Source organism: Salmo trutta, chromosome 1, assembly GCF_901001165.1.
Source record: "Salmo trutta chromosome 1, fSalTru1.1, whole genome shotgun sequence".
In the NCBI taxonomy this organism is placed as follows: Eukaryota; Metazoa; Chordata; class Actinopteri; order Salmoniformes; family Salmonidae; genus Salmo; species Salmo trutta.
In genome coordinates, this window is record NC_042957.1 from 30,693,007 (window position 1) to 30,714,152 (window position 21,146).

Genomic DNA, 21,146 nt, shown 5'->3' on the forward strand with positions numbered 1-21,146 from the left:
ACTATCGTCTGTTTAACACCTGTTATTTCTTCATTGTAACTTCCCAGCCCAGCTCTGTGGTTGTGCCTGTTAATAAGCCTTTGGGAGATGCCCATTCAGGATTTATGTTTGTGGTCTGGCATCTAGTTGTTGTGTGTAGTCATCATCTTGGAGTTCCTTGAAAGATTGTATTTACATTTTCTGTAGGCTCTAGTCAGCCAATGAACTTATTCCATATGGTCAATTCAAATTACATTTCCCCGACATGCTACTTCCTCTGTTTCAAACTCACAATCAGATCCAATAACATTAGATACGCTCACATCAGATCCTTACAAATGTACCAAGCTCACCAAAAGAAACAGGTTAGAGTTTTCCTCTTGTTTCAGAATGGTTTTTTTGTTGTTGTTTTTTGGGGGGGCTGGGATCATTGGGTGTTTGTCTAAGGGATCGACGTATGACAGCAGTGGATTGTAGAGATCTGTGAAACCTCTGTGTGTGTGTGTGATAGGTTGGTTGGTTGTGGAGGAGTGATGTGGTGCTCTGTCCTTGTCTCTCCTATACTGCTCCATGTTTCTCTCCTGTGTTGCTCGGCCTCAGCCAGCACTGCCGTTCAGCTCGGCTCCGGCTCCACCGTCATTACTTTCAGCTCTTGATTAAACACTGTTGCCAATCACCCGTGTTGGGGAGTAGTGAACTACATTTAGTTGAACTAGTTTTGCAGTAGCTTGGTGGTAGTTGAACTAAATTCAAATCTTAGTAGTTAATTACTTTTCTGCCATATAGCGGTGCAGCTAACTACTAACTACTGGAACTACACACTTTTTTTTTTGCTAAAATAAAATCTGGGTGAAGTAGACCTTTCTTTTTCGACATCAGACCTGCCTAATTTTCACTTGTGTGCCTAGTTCTCTCCTTTTGTGTTGAATAGGATAAATTACACATTCTGTTAACATCTGACTCCAGAGTGATCTGTTCTTGCAATTTGTAGTCGATGACATTTCAGATTAAGATATGATAATCTTTCACTACTTTTCCTAAGTCATTTCTATTAAGTAAGCTATAATTTTCTTAAGGGTAGCTTAACTTCTTCCAGTGTGAAGTAGTTGGTAACTATAAACTCCATTTTCAGAGCAGCTTCCCAAACACTGCCAATCACCATATTAGAATAACCCAGATGCATCAGATAAACACAGCTCCCTCTCCCTGGTGTTAAAAAAGCCTGTCTGAATCAGGCGATATGGCCTATTAGGAGCTTAGTTGGGTCTTCCTTACAATCTGATCGCTCTGGCATTAACAGAGAGACTTCTAGCTTGCTTTCCCTTTGTTCCAGACAAACATGTCTTTTTTTTCCTTCTCCCCTCTCGCACTGCTTCTACACCTCGTGATCAACTGTATACATTGATAGAAAGAGGAGAGGAGATTGTGTTCGTTTCGCTCGAACACAGCGGCTCTGCTTTTGAATGACTATCGGGTTTCACTACGAACGGCACCAGGCACAAACATCTGCTTTTGATCTGCAGCTCAATTCTGAAAAGTCTGTGTCGGGTCGGATATGAGTGATGATGTGCTTGTTTGCTTAAGTCTAACGTGATGCATTAAAACACCATTTTATAAACCCGTTGGCTCACACTTCTTAAACTACTTTCAAAGTAAATTGAATTTACATAAATTAATTATTTGTGTAATGTTGAATTATGATCAAGAATGTAATCAGCCACTGGTCCAGAGAGGGAAATCACCACAGCTGTCAATGCCCCCCCCCCCCCCTCGCCTTTTGAGAATCTCATATTTCAGCCTAGTTTATCTGGCCCATGTTGATGTAGACTGATAGCAGGGCAGGCTGGGTTCGTGAGAGAAAGGGAGAGCCCTGAGGATTGGAGCTCTGAGTGAGATAACAGGCTTAGGCCTTCCCCTGTTCCCCAGGCCAAGGGCTTTATCAGATCCAATGTTCTGGAGCTCTGCAGACAAATACCACCACAGCACTAGTCTGTGGCACTCGCTCCCCAAACATTGTAGAGAAGCCAGTGTTTTGTGGCAGTGCACCACTGTACTCAACTTAACACCAGGGTTTGGCCCGACCTTAATTGCAGGTTGTTGTTTTTTGGGGGAAATTTGTAATCTGTCGTAAAGTGGTAGTTGAGGGGAGGCCTGGTTTCTGGTGTTTTCAGCCGTGGTTTAAGAGTGGACCCAGCTGCATCCTAAAACACTGCTTATGAATCTGAGAAGGGTTTTGGCCTTGATGTCATTGATGGATTTAACAGATTTAGCCTTTGGTGAGACACATTGGAGAAAAAACTAACCCTTGCTTGATCTTGGTTTGTCATGGATATCATACCTCAAGTCAAAAACGCCATTCTAAGGGGCCTAAGTGGTTCTCCCGACATCGAATATGGAATCAATCATAAAACAGACAACATATTTACAAGACCGAGACCCTTACCAATTTGCATTGAGACACAAGAGGCCATTCATGAGTAATATGATACAGTGAATCCCCATCTAGTCATTTCACATAGCCGCATTATTCCTGGCCCCGATCGCCAGGTCGTTTAGGACCTGGTTTGATAAACAGGTGTTTAACCAACAACAAGGAAGGGCCATAGGGGTCAAAGCTGCTCACATTCTCTGGGAAATAGTCTTTGTGATGCAGATTGGAGACCAGTGGCTATGGAAGGGGCAGAAATTGGTTCCCTGAGGTGTTTCCCAAGTGGCGCAGCGTTCTAAGGCACTGCATCTCAGTGCTAGAGGTGTCAATACAGACCCTGGTTTGATCCTGGGCTGTATCACAACCAGCCGTGATCGGGAGTCCCACAATACGAGTTTGTTCTTAACTAGCTTGCCTAGTTAAATTATTATTGTTTTTATTCTGCTTCGAGGGCTACCTCAGAAATGGTTTTCAACACTGTTGCTCTAAACACACCTTTCACCTTATTGAGAGTGCGGGGTTGATGTGAAATAAATACATGTAGGCTGAGTTCATATTTTAAATGCATGTAATTGAGCACATGCAGAATGTGAGGAGAGCACATGTACAGTATGTTAATATGATGGGCAGTTTTCAAACCTGTCCGTGTCTGAAAGGAGGATCATGCTTTGAGGCTGGCTGTGTGATTCAGAGAGATAGCAGGCTATCATGGTAACGTTGGAATTTGGAGGCATAAACCGAAGAAAGGTGGTGGATTTGTTTGTTTTCAGTCCACATGAATCAAAGCTGATTTTAAATACTGTTGAGCAAACAATTCCCATCTCTCCCAGTTTTATTATTGCTGTATGATTATTTCCCTCTCTGAAAAAAAAGTCTAAGGATTTTTAATAGGAAAAAAAAAGAATTCTGGATTTTGTTCATCTTTGGACGTCCTTTGTTTGAGCTTTAGTGGGGAAGTTAAATAAATAAATAAAATCATAGATGTGTGTAATAGAATTGCCAACAGCTTTTGGCTCTAGATCGCTTTCCGTTTCTTTCGTTTTTTTTGTGTGAAAGCTTGATGATCTTGCTCTCGTAAAGAAGTAACGCATGGGAGAGAAACGGACACGTTTTTTTGTTGTTGTTGAGGCCTCATGTTTATTTTGTACCTTGATGAGAAACACACTGCCTGGCCTAGAACGGTTCATCAGGGAGGTGGGAGGAGGGGTTAGCGGGGGAGGGTGAAAAATACACTGCCTGGCCCTGCTGGAACGGTCTGTCGGGAGGGGGAGGGAGCGGGACATTGGGAAGGGTGAACTGCCTAGTTTTGGGGAGAAAGGCTTTTTTTGTACCTTTTTCCTGAAACAAACCTCCAACAGACAAACTTCCTTTGTTCCCAAGGACAAAGACTCGCCTTTGAACACAGACCATTTCAAAGGTCTGGAAATATATACATTTCAACAATTAGCTATTCGTAAATGCAATTTTCCAAAAAAGCTGTTGTACCACAAATCAAGAAAACGTATACTGTTGCACTCCAAAGGCTTCTTTGTATTTGACCACCTTGAAATTATCACCCACTTCACAGCGAATCCTCTCCATTAAAAACCCAGCACACATAAACACGGCCAGATGGGTTCCTAAAATATTTCTTAGAACTTCTTCTCTGCTTGGAGCTGAATACACAACGACGGTTCGGAGTTCTCGTACAATATGAATCATCAGAACTCTAGTTAAATTGGAGACATTGTTTTGGCAGGCCTGAAAATGGTGAACAGATGTACTGATTTTGTGACAAATGGTTGTGAAATGAGGCTTTGGCTAGGCCTGATGTCTTGCTTAAGGGGATAACACATGAGCAAAATGGATTTAAATCATGCATAATAAAGATTTCAATAGGAATTGAATTTGATATTTGTTTGTTAAATCAATTCTAAATGACCCGCACTGAACTCTACATGGCAATTTTCCCCAAATGATCATATACATTTTTCATTTATTGGATCTAACTGTATTTAATCAATGAAAATGTTGTTTATTTGAAGCATTTCTATTTGTTTGGTCTTTACCCAAAAATGTGTTAGTAAGAAACATTAGAGCACTTACAGTGGAGTGGAGAACCTTAGCTGCTGAGTCTGACTCTAGGTCCCTCTTATCTCCATGTCCCTCTAATGCCTTCTCCTCTCTTCTTCTCCTCTCCTCTCCTCTTCTATTCTCTTCTCCTTCTCTCCTCTTCTATCCCTCCTCAGGTTCCTACATGATGGTGGACTCCTCCCAGCACGACGCCGGAGAGAAGGCCCGCATCCAGCTGCCAGTAATGAAGGAAAATGACACCCACTGTATTGACTTCAACTACTTATTGTACACCCAAGATGGCTCCAGCCCCGGGACGCTGAACATCCTGGTGAAGGTCAACAAAGGTCCCATGGCTAATCCCATCTGGAATGTGACCAGCTACACCGGGAAGGAATGGCTCCGCGCTGAGCTGGCCGTCAGTACCTTCTGGCCCAACGAGTATCAGGTACACTGAGCCACTACTTCGCTCCATTACCTATCCATCTGGGTGCGTTTGTATGAGACGTCTCAGAGTAGGGTTGCTGATTTAGGATCAGTTTTGACGTTTAGATCACAATAAATAAGATTACATGGGCAGTGGGGGGGTTGATCCTAGATCAGCTCTCCTACATTTGATACGGACCAAGGCCTCTGTAGCACTGATATGGAGATGGACCTATTGGCTGTATATCTATTGGCTGTATATCTATTGACTGTATATCTGTTGTTCACTGGTTCACTGGACTTTGTTGGGGCTCGATGATCTTTAAGCCGAGAAGGAATTGTAATTTTCTTCACCGCTTGCAATTAGATTCTCAAATTAGTCAGGGTCCGGAAAAGGATATTATTAAAGACTATAAATTATAGAAGTTTAATTATTCAAATCATTATTATTGAGAAGGCATGGGCAATGAGCTGATTCCATATAAATAGGGATTAATTTGCGCATATTGATTGTGATGCGTCTAATCGTGAAAGTAGGCAAATCCATAGTTCTCCAAATGTCACCTGGATCATTGAATTTATTTCGTGTTTATTATGTTTTCCTTCTTTACGGCCAATTCATTTTGCTCTGTCTTGGACAATAAAACTGCAAAGCTAATTGTATTGTATAACGTCATCATGCATGTTCATGCAACATGACGAGAAAATGGTGGTTCATTTCACAGGTCAATACTTTTTTTTCCCCGGTGTAAATTAGGGAGTGATAGCAAGTCACTGAAGCTCATTAAACCTTCCTCGCAGTCAGATTTACAGCTGATAAGAAAAGGCTCTCCAGTAGCCAGTTCTGTAATGAGAATGGATGGTTAAGGAGGAGATGGGCAGGAAGACCTACAGCCCCGCTTTGCCCTTGTGTTCCCCAACCCAGGACGGGGTCTTAAAACACACATACATGCTTGTACGCACGCACACACTCACGCACATACACACGCGAGACAGTGGTCGTTTGTGCGCTGGTAATGAGGCCTTGTCTTAGCAATGTGGTCGAGTGGAGCTGGACCGTGGATCTTTGTCTAAGACTTTTGGGGAAGGCGGCTAGGCTAGGCCACTGATTTATCGGTCTTGACCAGGACTCAGGAGTGGAGACTGGGGCACAAATGCAATGTATGAGGCTGTGTACGCCAGAGGGGCCCGGTAGGATAGCTGCATATCACTCTGCGCCATCTAAAGCCGGCCTGACAACCCAAACCTCCCACCCCTAAGTATGGGTTCTCAGTGAGGAATTTCTGGGTGACAACCCAAACTGCCCCGAGCCATACCTCTGAAAGGCTGTAACACAGAAACAAGGGTGATAGCCTGGTTCTTTATCCTCAGAGTCCTGCTAATAGCTGCTGCTGTCGTTGCTGCAGCCTGTAACGTAAGTGGAGGCAGGTTTTTATTTCCCCAGCAATGTTCAGAGTTGTTGTTTTTTTCACAACCCTGGAGGCACGCCAGGTCCACCATGCGAGATGGCTACATGGGCTGTAAATGACTAAAAACGGATTTGAAATATTCAGAATGCATGTTGATTGATGAGAGCGGAGACTTTGAAAGCTAAAGACATTGGTCTAGATTCGGTGCCAGATACTTTGTGGATATCAAATTACCATGTAGTAGCTAGTGTACTCTCTCCCCTCGCCGCCTCTCCCTCTCTCTCTCCTTCCTTTCGCACTTCAGATACTTTATTTATCCGCCTTTTTGCAATGGGATTTGATTCAATAAGCTCGCCTCCCTTTCTTTCTCTGCCAATGCCGTATTTGTAAGTATTTCATTAGCATTTTTGCTGCCTCCTTTTCTCTCTGTATGGTTAATGAAACCCGTGGCCTGTCATGTCACTAATTGGAAGGAATGAATGATTCAGTACTCTTGTCAACACGTGTCATCTTGGAGTGATAGGGAATTTTAAGTGGGTGATGCTTATTATTCTAATCAGATATTTGGTTTCGTAGTATCCTTTGCCAGTGGTGCCAGAGCTAGAGTTGTAAAGGCCTTCTGACATGCTGTCACGCTGACAATGGCTAGTGTAATTGGACACCTGTGTTTCCATATGCCTCAGTGAGGACACTTCGCTGTAATACCAGAACGGTAGTATTCGTGTGAGATGAAATAGAAACGTAAGCATCAGTGTGTAACGGTTATGAAATGGTTTATTTGCTAAAGTATTTTTTTTTTTGTAAAGTAGGTGTACTTACATTGGCGTGAGCTATTAGTGACGTGAGTGAATGAGTGAGTGACTGACTGAGATGAAAAAGGTTTGGCCACAGGTGTGCGCTCATCTTTGTTTCAATATAGTTGGCTGCCTCTGCTGGTCACGAGCAGTCATTACACATGTAGTCTCTTCAAACTGTAGTTACAGAACTGCACACATGTAGATTTTCCATTTATTCCATCCATACGATTTATTAAAAGGCATCAGAATGCGTTCATCATCAATTCACTCGCCCATCAATTGTGTATATGTTTCAGTGATGATTCATAACACTATTGCCAATATTTGCAATGTCAGCCTACTCAAAGTTGACCACATTCAGGTAAAACAAGTTATTTTTAATCGTAGGCCAGAGATCATCATCCCATTGTTCCTCCCCTGCTGAACGGCATTTTGTGTCTCCCACTGAGCTGCTGTCTCCCAAAAGGTGTGCTGGGAAAAGGCCTTGTCTGAATAGATCCCTTCATAGAGACCTGGCAGCCCCAGTCCGCCCCATCCCCGATCCCCTGCAGAGGCCGGTGCAAGCTTAGACATCTTAGCCTGTAAATAAGTCTGTACACGCAGGGGATTAGGCATCATTTGAGAGAGCAGAGCATTATAATTAATAGCCTCTGATATCAGAGGGGAGAAGCTAATGAAGCGCTAGGGCCAGTGCCGGCATGTCTCTTCGTCCTTCGCTCTCTCGCTCTCTCTCTCGCTCTCTCTGTCTGTTTTTCTCTGTCTGTTTCTCTGTCTGTTTCGCTCTATCCTCTCTCTCTCTCTCGCTCTCTCTGTATTTTCTCTCTCTGTCTGTTTCTCTCTGCCTGTTTCTCTCTCTGTCTGTTTCTCTATCCCCTCTCTCTCTCTCTCTCTCTCTCTCTCTCTCTCTCTCTCTCTCTCTCTCTCTCTCTGAGGCTGCTGCTCATTTGACCTTTGTCCGCATTTCTCCAAATCCACATCACCGTGAAGCCCAGGATTGGTGTATTTGTCACCTTTGATTGGAGTGATAACCCCAGACACCTGGTCATGGCGTGTAAATATTAGTCTCTTACTGTATTTAAATCATGTGATTTCGCATTTATGATAGTTCTTAATAAATGAATTAGGACTGATTGAACGTGTCAGACTGAATGTTTAATGAAATGTTAGAGGTGAGATGACATACTCTCTGGAGATTGTTAAACGCTGAACAGAATGTAGCAGCTGAGCACACATTGGTGAAGCAGTCATACATGCATGATTTACATGTGTCAATAGACTATTTATTTGTGTGTCTCTTCAGACAGTTCAGACTAATTACCATGGATATGAGACGTTTTTACTCCAGTAGACGCTGTGTTTTTTAATGCTGCAGCTGACAATTTGAAAGTAAACATGCGGTCTCCTCTTTGTCCTGGGGGTAAGGGCACTGACCTACGTGGTCTTAACTGCTGTCCAGAACCCTCAGCCGTCAACTCTAGTTGTCTTTAAGGGGGATCTTAGAGAAACTATGGTGTCATGGAGGGGGTCTGGGCTGGAATGGCACTGAGGGGCCCGTAGGACCCAAGTGATTTATTCACAATCAGGTGTTTACTCTTTAGCTCAAGACTAAATTGGTATGTGGATTTAACCAATCAAGACTGTTAAAACAATTAGGGCTCAGACTGGTAGGCTTTTCCACGCTAGAGATGTGTGTCTGTGTGTGAGCCTCTTTTAATTAATGGAGTGACAACTGAGAACTTAAAGGAGTGTGAGTCACTAGGAGTGTGAGAGAGGGCAAGCCAGTTCCTGTAGCACTCCTTGTTGTGTACACTTGGTGTGGGTGGGTGTTGGTTTGTTCAAATGTGTGTGTGTGTATAGGGAAGGGAGGAGTTGTGGGGGAGGGTGGAGGTCTGAAGGCTGAGGGCTGGCATTTATTGTCAAGGTCGTTCCATTTCCTCTCGTCAACGCTGTTCCCCCCCGCTGCACATATTTTGGCCCAACGCAGGCTCATTCCTGACGCTCTGACTACTTCTGAACCTATAGAAGGCCTGCAGAAGATCGGAATGGGGGGGGCAAATCGCGATCCAGAGGAATGACCACGGCGCTGCTCTCAGCACTTCTCTGCACTGAAGGAAACAAATGACAAGGAGGCTCTTCGAAGGCACAGCCTGACAAAGAGCTAGAATGTCTCTCCTTTGTTCAGAGCTTTGACTGTGTGTGTACGTGAATACAGCCCTCCTGTTGAGTAGAAATCACAGGTATTATCGTTAATGGTCCGTATTTGACCTGTTGGAAGGTGGTGACTGTGCCACATTGACTTAAATTGAATTCTTGCACAGAGGGCTTTTTCCAGCCGGAGCAGAGCTATGCAATACATCCATTAGAGTCATTTAATCAGTGTTAATGACACAGTCTTAAGATGATTAACGTGATTAGAGCCACACTCGCAATGGATTTTAGAGTCTAATTCTTATTGAAGTAGAAATGAGCCTGGGCCCTTTTGAAAGACTTGTTTGCTCTTCCGTTGTGGTCAGTGTTGGCGCCTTATTCTGGTAGATATCCTACCCCTGGTTTGGCGGTTTGATGACTCGGTCAGGAATTTGCTTCCCGTTCCCTACCAGGGCGAACATCTACCCTCACCACAGGCGTCTACCCTCCCTCTCATCACACTTCAGGCTCGACCTCTCCAAGTGCAATTGCTCTGATTTGGCCCCGGCCATTGATCTGAATACGGAATCAATCAGCGTTAATAAGAGAGAGTGTCAGTATCTACCTCAAAACATGCTTCCATTTTCCTGAAGCCCCTTACCTCTGTATTGTCCGGGCTCTCTGCCGTATTAAAGTAAAGTACAGCGTAATGGCCGTTTATGGAGATTGCTCCTCTGCCGGCATGCAGCGGGTGAAATGATAGATTGAAATTGATCGCTCAAAGCTGAGAGATTACTCTTCAACTGAGAGGGATGCACCTCCTATGAACCGCCCTGTGAGGAATCATGGGAGGGAGTCTGAAGCCAGAATATATTGCTTCTAATGGGCCATCCTGGAAGAGAGCGAGAGCCTTCGCAGCACTGCACATCACATCGGAGCCCTGAAAACAGGTTACTGCATCTTTCTTTAAAAGCAAACATTTCGGCACACATCTCCCCCATAGACATGATGAACGACGTCTCCCGGGCTGCTCCCAAGGAAATAAAAGGCTTTTTCTCTCTCGTCACATTTGTATCAATTGTGGTATTTTTTTCTGACAGTGTTTACTCTGTGACTGCTGTGGTAATGATCAGCGGAATAAATGCAGATGGGAGATGGGAGGGAGGGGGGGTGTAGATCCTCCAGGAGAATGCCTCTCCTCCTCTCCTAGCCAGGCCTCTCTGTGACAGGTGAAGTGATAAGAGAACAGCAAATACACCCCCCCCCCCCCCCCCCCATAAGGTCTGTGATGAGTGGGTGCCTGGCAAGAGAGAGGGGGTGTTTTTGTGTGTGTGTGTGTGTGTGCGCGCGCACGCACATGTTTGCATCTCTGACAGTGTTTTCTGTATATTTCCAAGTCACGGTCGTAGTTTGCCTCGATGATTGGGTCGCATGTTTTGATGTTCCTGAGACATGTCTGCGTTGGTTGCGTGTATGTTGAAATTATAATCAATGGATTGCATTTTTAATTTTTTTAGAGAAAGGGGTAGAAAAAAATGCTTTATGATCCCCCCCCCACACTCTCGCGCACACACACACACACACACACACACACACACACACACACACACACACACACACACACACCACACACACACACACACACACACACACACACACACACACACACACACACACACACACACACACACACACACACACACACACACACAACCTATACCAGCTGGTAGGGCAGGAGTTGCTGACATCATGGTCATTTGAGCAGCTCATGCAGGCTCCAGCCCAGCTGCAGTCTCTGCCTGGCCGTCCGTCCCTGATTCTGTCCCTGCATGTCTCCATGTGAGGCTCCAGCAGACAGGAAACCCTTCTCTACGTCCATCTGCCACCCCCTCCTAGACCACAGAGCTCCTCTCCTTCCCTCTCCTCCTCTAGCCAAGACCTGCTGGTCCAAAGCGCTACCCAGCGTTCAGCCTCTGAAAGGTAACCTCAGTGCTCTAGACATTAAGTTGGGTTCGTTGTATTTCAGATTTCAGAGACATTTAGTACTCTCTGTATTTACTGACTGTTTATGGAGACATTTTGGATAAATTAACTTCCAGTTAACTTTATCTCACTATGACTTGGATTGCTGATGAAACTCCTCAGTTCCTCAAATCAAAATGGAGTAAACAAAGATGAACCAACAATTTGGATATATCCGCTGTGAGCGTTTTTTTATTCCATTGGCTGTCATCCTCAGCCTGTGCTGTGAACATGTCAGTATTTTCTCCTCCCCCGGAGGAGAGCAGTGTATTATTTTTAAAGAGCTGTCAGGGGGCTGATGCTGAGTTCACTCTGTGAGCCTACTGGCTTGTGGCTTGGTGACATCAGGGCTAGTCTGTCGCAGCTAGCTCGGTTAAGATAATTGCACCAGCACAGGGTGTCACAGCGGAGTTTTTTCTTCTTTTTTTTTATCTCAACTTGTTTGTTCAATTTTCAATGATAGCCAACCTTTTCTCTTTACTGTCACAACTGAAAATTGCAATTGGTAGTTCCAGAAAGGCCACTCTTTCACCTTTTCCCTCCAAGAGTATTATGAGTTGTTGTTCATCTATGTTGTACGACCAGGCTCTAATAAGATCATGTTATTACGTTATTGTGGGGGAAATCTGGTAATCGAATACAGTACATCTGTCCATTTTCACTCGTTGTGGAAAAACGATATAGAATGGGGGGTTGGGAGCATGTCAGATTCCCGTGACTGCCCTGACTGCACTGCTCGCTTAAAGATTTATACCATAATCCTCTCATTGGAGTTATCGCAAGTGCTGGCTTAAGATTTGTTTAGCAAATGTCGTATGCATTAAGAGAGAGATCACTTAAAAGGATATGAATCTCAGCTAAAAGCAAAATACCATCATTAAGCTAGAGCTCGGCGGCAGCTGGCACAAACTATTATTGTAAATGTTTATTCTGTCTCTCTCTTTTCCTGCTGAAAGGCATGTTTAGAATGCAATTCTGGGGATCAGGATTCAGCTGTAAAGTGTCCTTAGATCCCACAGTAGATTTAGCAAATTGTGAAGTCTAAGAAAGGTGAATTAAAGGTTGTGTTCAGTGGAAAACAAAGTGCATGAGGTTTGAGGGTTATTTTCTATAATCAGCTTCAATGGGAGGCACATCCTTTTAAATTGACCACTTATAGCTACATGTAAATCTGTTCTCCCGTTGCCCCTCCAACACTGTGACACACTTACAGTGCCTTCAGAAAGTATTCATACCCCTTGATTTATTCCACATTTTGTTGTTACGGTCTGAATTCAAAATGTATTAAATCAATTGTTTTCTCTCATCTACACACAATACCCCATAAATATCAAATGTACATAAGTATTAACGCCCATCAGTCAATACATGTTAGAATCACCTTTGGCAGCGATTACAGCTGTGAGTCTTTCTGGATAAGTCTCCAAGAGCTTTGCACACCTGGATTGAATAATATTTGCACATTTTTGAAAATATTTCAAGCTCTGTCAAGTTGGTTGTTGATCATTGCTAGACAGCCATTTTCAAGTCTTGACATAGATTTTCAATCCGATTTTAATTCAAAACTGGAACTAGGCTACTCAGGAACATTGAATGTCGTCTTGGTAAACAACTCCAGTGTATAGTTGGCCTTGCGTTTTAAGGTATTGTCCTGCTGAAAGGTGAAAGGTCTCCCAGTGTCAGTTGGAAAGCAGACTGAATCAGGTTTTCCTCTAGTATTTTGCCTGTGCTTAGCTCTATTCCATTTATTTTTTATTTTAAAAAACTCCCTAGTCCTTGCCAATGACAACCATACCCGATGACAAGCAGCTACCACCATGCTTGAAAATATGAAGAGTAGTACTCAGTGTTGTGTTTGCCCCAAACTTAACACTTTGTATTCAGGACATAAATTACATTTATTTAGCAAATTATTAGCAGTTTTACTTTAGTGCCTTATTGCAAACAGAATGCATTTTTTTCAATATTTGTATTTTGTAAGGCTTTTTTCTTTTCACTCTGTCATTTAGGTTAGTGTTGTGGAGTAACTATAATGTTGTTGATTCATCCTCAGTTTTCTCTTATCACAGCCATTAAACTCTGTAACTGTTTTAAAGTCACCATTGTCCTCATGGTGAAATCCCTGAGTGGTTTCCTTCCTCTCCGGCAACTGAGTTAGGAAGTCTTTTTAGTGACTGGGTGAATTGATACATCATCCAAAGTGTAGTTAATAACTTCACCATGCTCAAAGGGATATTCAATGTCTGCTTTAGTTTTTTTTACCCATCTACCAATCAGTGCCTTTTCTTTGCGAGGCATTGGAAAACCTCCCTGGTCTTTGGGGTTGAATCTGTGTTTGAAATTCACTGATCGACTGAGGGACCTTACAGATAATTGTATGTGTGGGGTACATAGATGAGTTTGTGATTCAAAAATCAGGTTAAACACAATTATTGTACACAGAGTGCGTCCATGCAACTTATTATGTGACTTGCTAAGCAAATCTTTACTCCTGAATTTATTTCGGTTTGCCATAAGAATGGGGTTGAATACTTATTGACTCAAGACATTTCAGCTTTTCATTTGGCATTAATTTCAAAATAATTCTAAGAACATAATTCCACTTTGACATTATGGGGTATTGTGTGTACCAAATCTAAATGTAATCCATTTTCAATTCAGGTGTGAATTGAAAATGTCAAAAGGTGTGAATACTTTCTGAAGGCACTGTATGTGGTTACATGGCTACAGCACATTGCAGTTTAGGGGTGGCAGGTAGCCTAGTGGTTAGAGCGTCAAGCCAGTAACCGAAAGGTTGCTGGATCAAATCCCCGACCGGACAAGGTACATCTGGTGTTCTGCCCCTGAACAAGGCAGATAACCCACTGTTCCCCGGTAGGCTGTCATTGTAAATAAGAATGTGTTCTTAACTGACTTGCCTAGTTAAATGAAGGTTGAACGTGTCCAGAGTAGTAAAAACCATGTAAACCAGTTGGATGTATACTAAGTGCAGATTAGGTTGATGGACAACATTTTTTAGTAAGAAGCTGGGTATATTCCAAAAAGTACCCCGATTTTTCTGTGAGTGTGCAACTGTCCATAATTTGCCAGAGGCCTAAGAGGCCCAACCATCAATTTGTATTGATGGATGAAAGCAGAGGGCCATTGAGCCCCAGTCCCCACAGCAGGCCCTGTAAGTGCTCTGATTAGCATGACGTCCTCAGTACTGTAATCACCGCTCTGACAGCCTGATGTGGGGGCAGCTATGGACAACTGCAATGTACTGTAGCCATGTACCCATATAACCTGCTATCCCCACACAAAGGTATAACCCTGGGGTTGACATTGTATGTCAACCTATTAAGGCTGAACCGTATGTTCTGCCCACACAATTGGTTCGTTTTTTCCCCCCTCTTTGTGTGCAAGACTCTGACTGAGGGTAAGGAACAAAAACTTAACAGGAAAGTATTTTTAGATGGTCATTATTTCCTATTGTGTGCAATTTTAGTTTAAACGTTTTCCGTGGTTACAATATGGTATCTGCTAATTCAATAACCATCCAGAGGAAATTTAACATTTTTGTAAAGAGTCTGATTTCTTTCTCAGTGTTAAAATGTTTAACTTAATGAAATCAATGTTTTTATATAAGTACTTTTCTTCTAAAAGCTTTCACTTGCATTTTGCTTTGTGTTAGAATTCAACCTCAACATTGTTTGCCTCATGGCACAAAATAAGTGACTTGACTTACTTTAAAAGAAGTGAAAGAGGAAAAAACATTCCACCTCACGTTGAAATCATGCTGCTGTGACAATCACAAGCCACACATTTTATTTTTTTTACAGAATTATATCGACTGTTGATTTATTTATATTCCCCCTTCACTTTTTATCTGGAGAATATGATTTCTGTCCCAGTTTACGATCACATCCCATGGCACCATAAAGTGCCCACAGCAGATATACCAAACGGCTGCCTGTTGGAACCTGCCAGTGTCTTGGGCAGAATGATGATGCATTAGGGATCGATCTGTGAAAATTTGATGGAAATGAGTGTTGTAAACATCCTGCCCCCCCCCCCCCCCCTCCTCCTCTCTGGCAGGTCATATTTGAGGCGGAGGTCTCTGACGGGAAGACAGGCTTCATTGCGATTGATGACATCCAGGTTTTGAGCTATCCATGTGGTAAGTCATTACACCGGCAGTAATTACCAGACACTACTGCATTGCTGCTGATGGATTTTTTTTGTTGCTTTGCAAATTAAGATACGTAAGGTGACACTGTGATTGAGGGGAAAGGTGAAGTGAGCAAGTTTTGCTGCTGGAAGACAATAGAGTGGGCTGACCTGCATTTGAAAACATCAGTGACTGTCGGCAGAGGATGGAATAAATAAATACATTAATAAATGAATCAGCCGTGTAATAAAGGATAATTGTGCTCTCTCAGCATGGCTTTCTGGGTTGTAATAGCTGGCTTCCACCCACTTCAGCACAATGAAGTACTTTAACTTTCAAAAATCCCTGGCTTCCCGATGACCTGACTATTAAATATACCGTAGTAGTGTTTTAAAAATGTTTTTACCCAGAGACCATATTACAAAGACACAGTGAAAGCATGTTTCCGTCAGCTTCCACAGATGCCAAGATTCTGAGACGTCATTGGAAATCAACTTTTCTTTATGTAGTGAGTGAGTGTGTCCACAGTTGTTTGCTCTGTATTCACTCGTACACATCAAAAGGGCCCCAAACTGAAAATTGTAATATTTCGATTTTTCCCTCACTTCCGTTTTGTCTAGAATAATTTGGATTAGTCTATCCAGGATGATAAAGGATTAGATTAAATAATGGAAAGGCATCCCAATTAGGAGCACCAGCAACCACAGGGGGTAGGGATTTCACCTTCACTGATGAGGTCTACTAACTAGGAATGTAATCCTTTTGAACAGTGTAGTCAACCTTTTGTGACAGTTAATTATAAAGGGTGGGTGAAATGGCTGGTTTAGGGACACTGGACCCTTTGAGGACTAGACTGGTCCAGTCCGGTGTGTCCAGCCATGCGTCTTCTCCCGCTACCTCCTCCTAGGTTGCATCCCAAACGGCACCCTATTCCCTACGGAGTGCACTACTTTTGACCAGGGCCCAATGTAGTGAATAGGGTGCCGTTTGAGATACAGCCCTAGCCTCCACAGTAGCAGCATTCATTTAAATTGACAGCTGCATCCAGAGAAATGCTCTGAGCAGTGAGCAGTACTGAGCACTAGCCACCCCTCATTTGGCAGCGGGGTAAGTGGATTGATTCAGGGGACCGATACATCCCAGGCTAATTTGGAGCTAATCTGCTAATGCCGTCGCTCCAGAGGGTAATTTCAGTTGGATTTAACAATAATAATTATCCCTCGGTCTCAAACATTTACCCATTTATTACTTTGGAGAAACCCATTTTAGTTTTTTAAGGAGTGTTAAGTATTTAGTAAGCACTATAGGAAAACAATCATATTCCTAGTAAGTGCATGATCGCTCTTCAATAACAAATGCTTCCGATTTGGACAAACCGGTTAAACAGAAAATGTCGTTTTCTTTTGCACTTTCTATGAAACCACTTGGTTCAAAGCGTCTGGCATGACCATATCCTCCTGGTTATCAGTGTCCACTGGCTCTGATCCCTGTCTCAAGAGGAGCTTGTGGCTCTTCAGCGGCAGAGAGGCTAGAATGAATCCCTGACTAAGCGCTGTGTGAAACGAGGGTGTGCTGAACCACCCACCTCTCTAACCACCCATTGCACTGATCGTAATGAACTAGCTAAGCACACGACCTAGCTGACACTGTGATTCTCAGTCTCTATTTTCGCCATCGTCTCCCAGCTACTTACAGTGGGGGAAAAAAATATTTGATCCCCTGCTGATTTTGTATGTTTGCCCACTTATAAAGAAATTATCAGTCTATAATTTTAATGGTAGGTTTATTTGAACAGTGAGAGACAGAATAACAACAACAAAAAATCCAGAAAAATGCATGTCAAAAATGTTATAAAATGATTTGCATTTTAATGAGGGAAATAAGTATTTGACCCCTCTGCAAAACATGACTTAGTACTTGGTGGCAAAACCCTTGTTGGCAATCAGAGGTCAGACGTTTCTTGTAGTTGGCCACCAGGTTTGCACACATCTCAGGAGGGATTTTGTCCTACTCCTCTTTGCAGATCTTCTCCAAGTCATTAAGGTTTCGAGGCTGACGTTTGGCAACTCGAACCTTCAGCTCCCTCCACAGATTTTCTATGGGATTAAGGTCTGGAGACTGGCTAGGCCACTCCAGGACCTTAATGTGCTTCTTCTTGAGCCACTCCTTTGTTGCCTTGGCCGTGTGTTTTGGGTCATTGTCATGCTGGAATATCCATCCACGACCCATTTTCAATGCCCTGGCTGAGGGAAGGATGTTCTCACCCAAGATTTGACGGTACATGGCCCCGTCCACCATCCCTTTGATGCGGTGAAGTTGTCCTGTCCCCTTAACAGAAAAACACCCCCAAAGCATAATGTTTCCACCTCCATGTTTGACGGTGGAGATGGTGTTCTTGGGGTCATAGGCAGCATTCCTCCTCCTCCAAACACGGCGAGTTGAGTTGATGCCAAAGAGCTCCATTTTGGTCTCATCTGACAACAACACTTTCACCAATTGTCCTCTGAGTCATTCAGATGTTCATTGGCAAACTTCAGACGGGCATGTATATGTATTCTTGAGCAGGGGGACCTTGCGGCACTGCAGGATTTCAGTCCTTCACGGCGTAGTGTGTTACCAATTGTTTTCTTGGTGACTATGGTCCCAGCTGCCTTGAGATCATTGACAAGATCCTCCCGTGTAGTTCTGGGCTGATTCCTCACCGTTCTCATGATCATTGCAACCCCACGAGGTGAGATCTTGCATGGAGCCCCAGGCCGAGGTAGATTGACAGTTCTTTTGTGTTTCTTCCATTTGCGAATAATCACACCAAATGTTGTCACCTTCTCACCAAGCTGCTTGGCGATGGTCTTGTAGCCCATTCCAGCCTTGTGTAGGTCTACAATCTTGTCCCTGACATCCTTGGAGAGCTCTTTGGTCTTGGCCATGGTGGAGAGTTTGGAATCTGATTGATTGATTGCTTCTGTGGACAGGTGTCTTTTATACAGGTAACAAGCTGCTGTTAGGAGCACTCCCTTTAAGAGTGTGCTCCTAATCTCAGCTAGTTAACTGTATAAAAGACACCTGGGAGCCAGAAATCTTTCTGATTGAGAGGGGGTCAAATACTTATTTCCCTCATTAAAATGCAAATCAATTTATAACATTTTTGACATGCGTTTTTCTGGATATTATTGTTGTTATTCTGTCTCTCACTGTTCAATAAACCTACCATTAAAATTATAGACTGATCCTTTCTTTATCAGTGGGCAAACGTACAAAATCAGCAGGGGATCAAATTATTTTTTCCCCCACTGTAAATCACTATGGTTGGGACTTTTTTTTGAATGGTTCCTCACTAGCCCATTGGATCATCTCACTGTTTGATCGCCGCCTCTAGATCTCACACTCGGTAGTGCTCTCTGTCTAAGATTCTGTCTCTTTGTATGTATGGGTTGTGCATAAAATATGCCTAATCAGTTTTTCCGCTGTAGTATACAGGCTAATTTGGGGGAGTACCCTTAGGCTGTGTTTTGAATTCGCTGCTGGATTATAGAACACAATTAAATTCACAATCACTCCAAAACATTCATTAAAAAAAAAACATCTACAGGCAGTGAGTTTTCGTCCTCAAAGTCAAATTGAAGAAAGATAATTGAAGGAATGTTAAATGCAGCATCTTTAAAAACTTACCGAGAGAACACTTGGTGCATCTATACATTGACATAGAAATAGCTAATGTATTCAAAGTATGAACAGCCAAGCCATCGTTTGACTCGTTAGATAATATGTAACGAGGATCCCTGGATGTTAACAACAGCGGGGAGCCAGACAACAGTTTTGACCACGTGGTCCTGTTGCGTTCAGATAGAGTTTAGCTCCTTTTCGTAAAATGTTCCTCCTAGTCATGTGTGCTCAGTTACCGCCGGCAGTGCTCTCGACAACCACATGGCATCTGGACTGCCAACCAGCCAAATCACCATGAATAATTTAGCTGTCCAGATCAAAACTTTGCTTGTTAATATTCTCCCTTCCAAATGTCTCTTCTTCCTTTCATCCTTCTCCTCATGTCGGTGCATCTAGGTTTCCTTTTCTTTGATTTGTCTCTGCCCCCTTGGAACACCAGTATCTTTTGATCTGAGGTGCTCGTGCGTATTGTCATAATCCAGGCTGTTCATAGCACTGGTGTGTGTGTTTACCTGTACCGTTTCACCCTCTCAGCTCTGGCTGTGTCCGTGTGACAGATGAGGTAGAAGCTAGTAATTAGGACTTGGCTGTCTGACATGGCGAGGAGAGGGAGGTGCTGCATTGATCATGTCGTGTACGTTGCATTTATGACTGCTGTAATTGTTTTCGTCCCCCGTAGATAAATCGCCTCACTTCCTGCGCCTGGGAGATGTGGAAGTCAACGCAGGGCAGAATGCTACCTTCCAGTGCATCGCTACCGGCCGGGATGCCAACAACAACAAACTGTGGCTGCAGGTAGGGACTGGGAGCGGGCAGGGCAGGATAACCACTGAACACCAGGACTCATTATTAAATGGTGGGGTCATACTGTTGTTCATGTATCACGCCAATAGACAAAAAGTGAGTTCAAAATTCAACCAAATTCGAATCTATCACTTGGTATATCACTTGGCATTGTGTCCTCAAAACTCAAAAACCTCTCTTAACCATCTCAGATACGATACGCTATTCAAGGCAATGCCACATCTCTTTGGGGAAATGTCTATTATGAATGAATGGAAAATCTATTTTGTCAGCTAGGGCTGCGGGAAAATCACTGTTCAGGTGACTGCATTGTCGAAGCCCCCCCCCCCCTAATGCCTAGGGTGAACTGATAAGGCCCACAGAGATGAAGGGAGAGTGGGATGGAGGGAGAGAAGGAGGTAGGGAGGGAATAAGGGATAACTCCTCTCATGGATGACTGGGTGGGAAAGTGCGAGAGGCGATGTGACCATTTCGGGGCCGGCGGTCGTCGAGGTGAAACTGTAAAAGAGACAGTGCTGTCGACACCAAACTTGTCTGATAACGTTCACCGTGATAAACCCTTAGAGGAAGTGGCGGCTTAACAAACCCATTTATCCCTCTGAGATACACTTTTACACTGTGTTACTAGCTTGATGCGTCCTTGATGCCATGTTTGTTTTTAAGAAATGACTCCAGATTTTATATGTCTGCCATCATCTTCCTGATAATATAAACGGCCTTCCGATGAGTGCAAACGCATATGTTTTTTCCTTGTTTTTATCGTGCAGAGGAGAAATGGGGAGGACATTCCCGTGGCGTCGACTAAGAACATCAACCACAGGCGGTTCGCTGCCTCGTTCAGACTGAAGGAAGTGACTAATCTGGACCAAGACCTTTATCGATGTGTCACCCAATCAGAGAGAGGATCTGGTGTGTCCAATTTCGCCGGACTCATCGTCAGAGGTATTTGTGCCCTCCTCAGATGAACATCCATGCACAGCTGTTTACTACCATATAAATGATTGGTAGCAGCTCTTATTCAAGTCTAAGAGCTGTTGTGGTTTTGGACTCAGTTGCAAAAATTCCCAAATTTCTTATAAACATTATGCATGAATCAAAGATAAATATGTGAGGGAAAACACAACTAGCATATGTTTATTCAGATGGAGGAGTTTTATTATTAGGATATTCAAATGAGAATCACCAAAGGGAAAATAAATACACAAGTTCTCATGTCATGATGTGTGAAGTCTGCTTGTGGGAATGCTTCTCAGATGGGGTCAGTGGAGAGCGCAGAGAGGCTTGGCGAC

At 43.4% G+C, this 21,146-nt stretch overlaps 1 protein-coding gene across 12 annotated transcripts in view; it reads left to right on the forward strand.

Moving 5' to 3' along the window:
• Nucleotides 1-21,146, forward strand: part of ptprk (protein tyrosine phosphatase receptor type K) — a 148,697-nt gene that overhangs the window by 57,119 nt on the left and 70,432 nt on the right. For all 12 annotated transcript variants that reach the window (XM_029752914.1, XM_029752948.1, XM_029752923.1 and 9 more), the window contains exons 3-6: nt 4,636-4,907; nt 15,318-15,399; nt 19,733-19,848; nt 20,625-20,799. In XM_029752914.1, the coding sequence (XP_029608774.1) occupies nt 4,636-4,907; nt 15,318-15,399; nt 19,733-19,848; nt 20,625-20,799 (645 nt within the window). The remainder of the gene's footprint in view (nt 1-4,635; nt 4,908-15,317; nt 15,400-19,732; nt 19,849-20,624; nt 20,800-21,146) is intronic.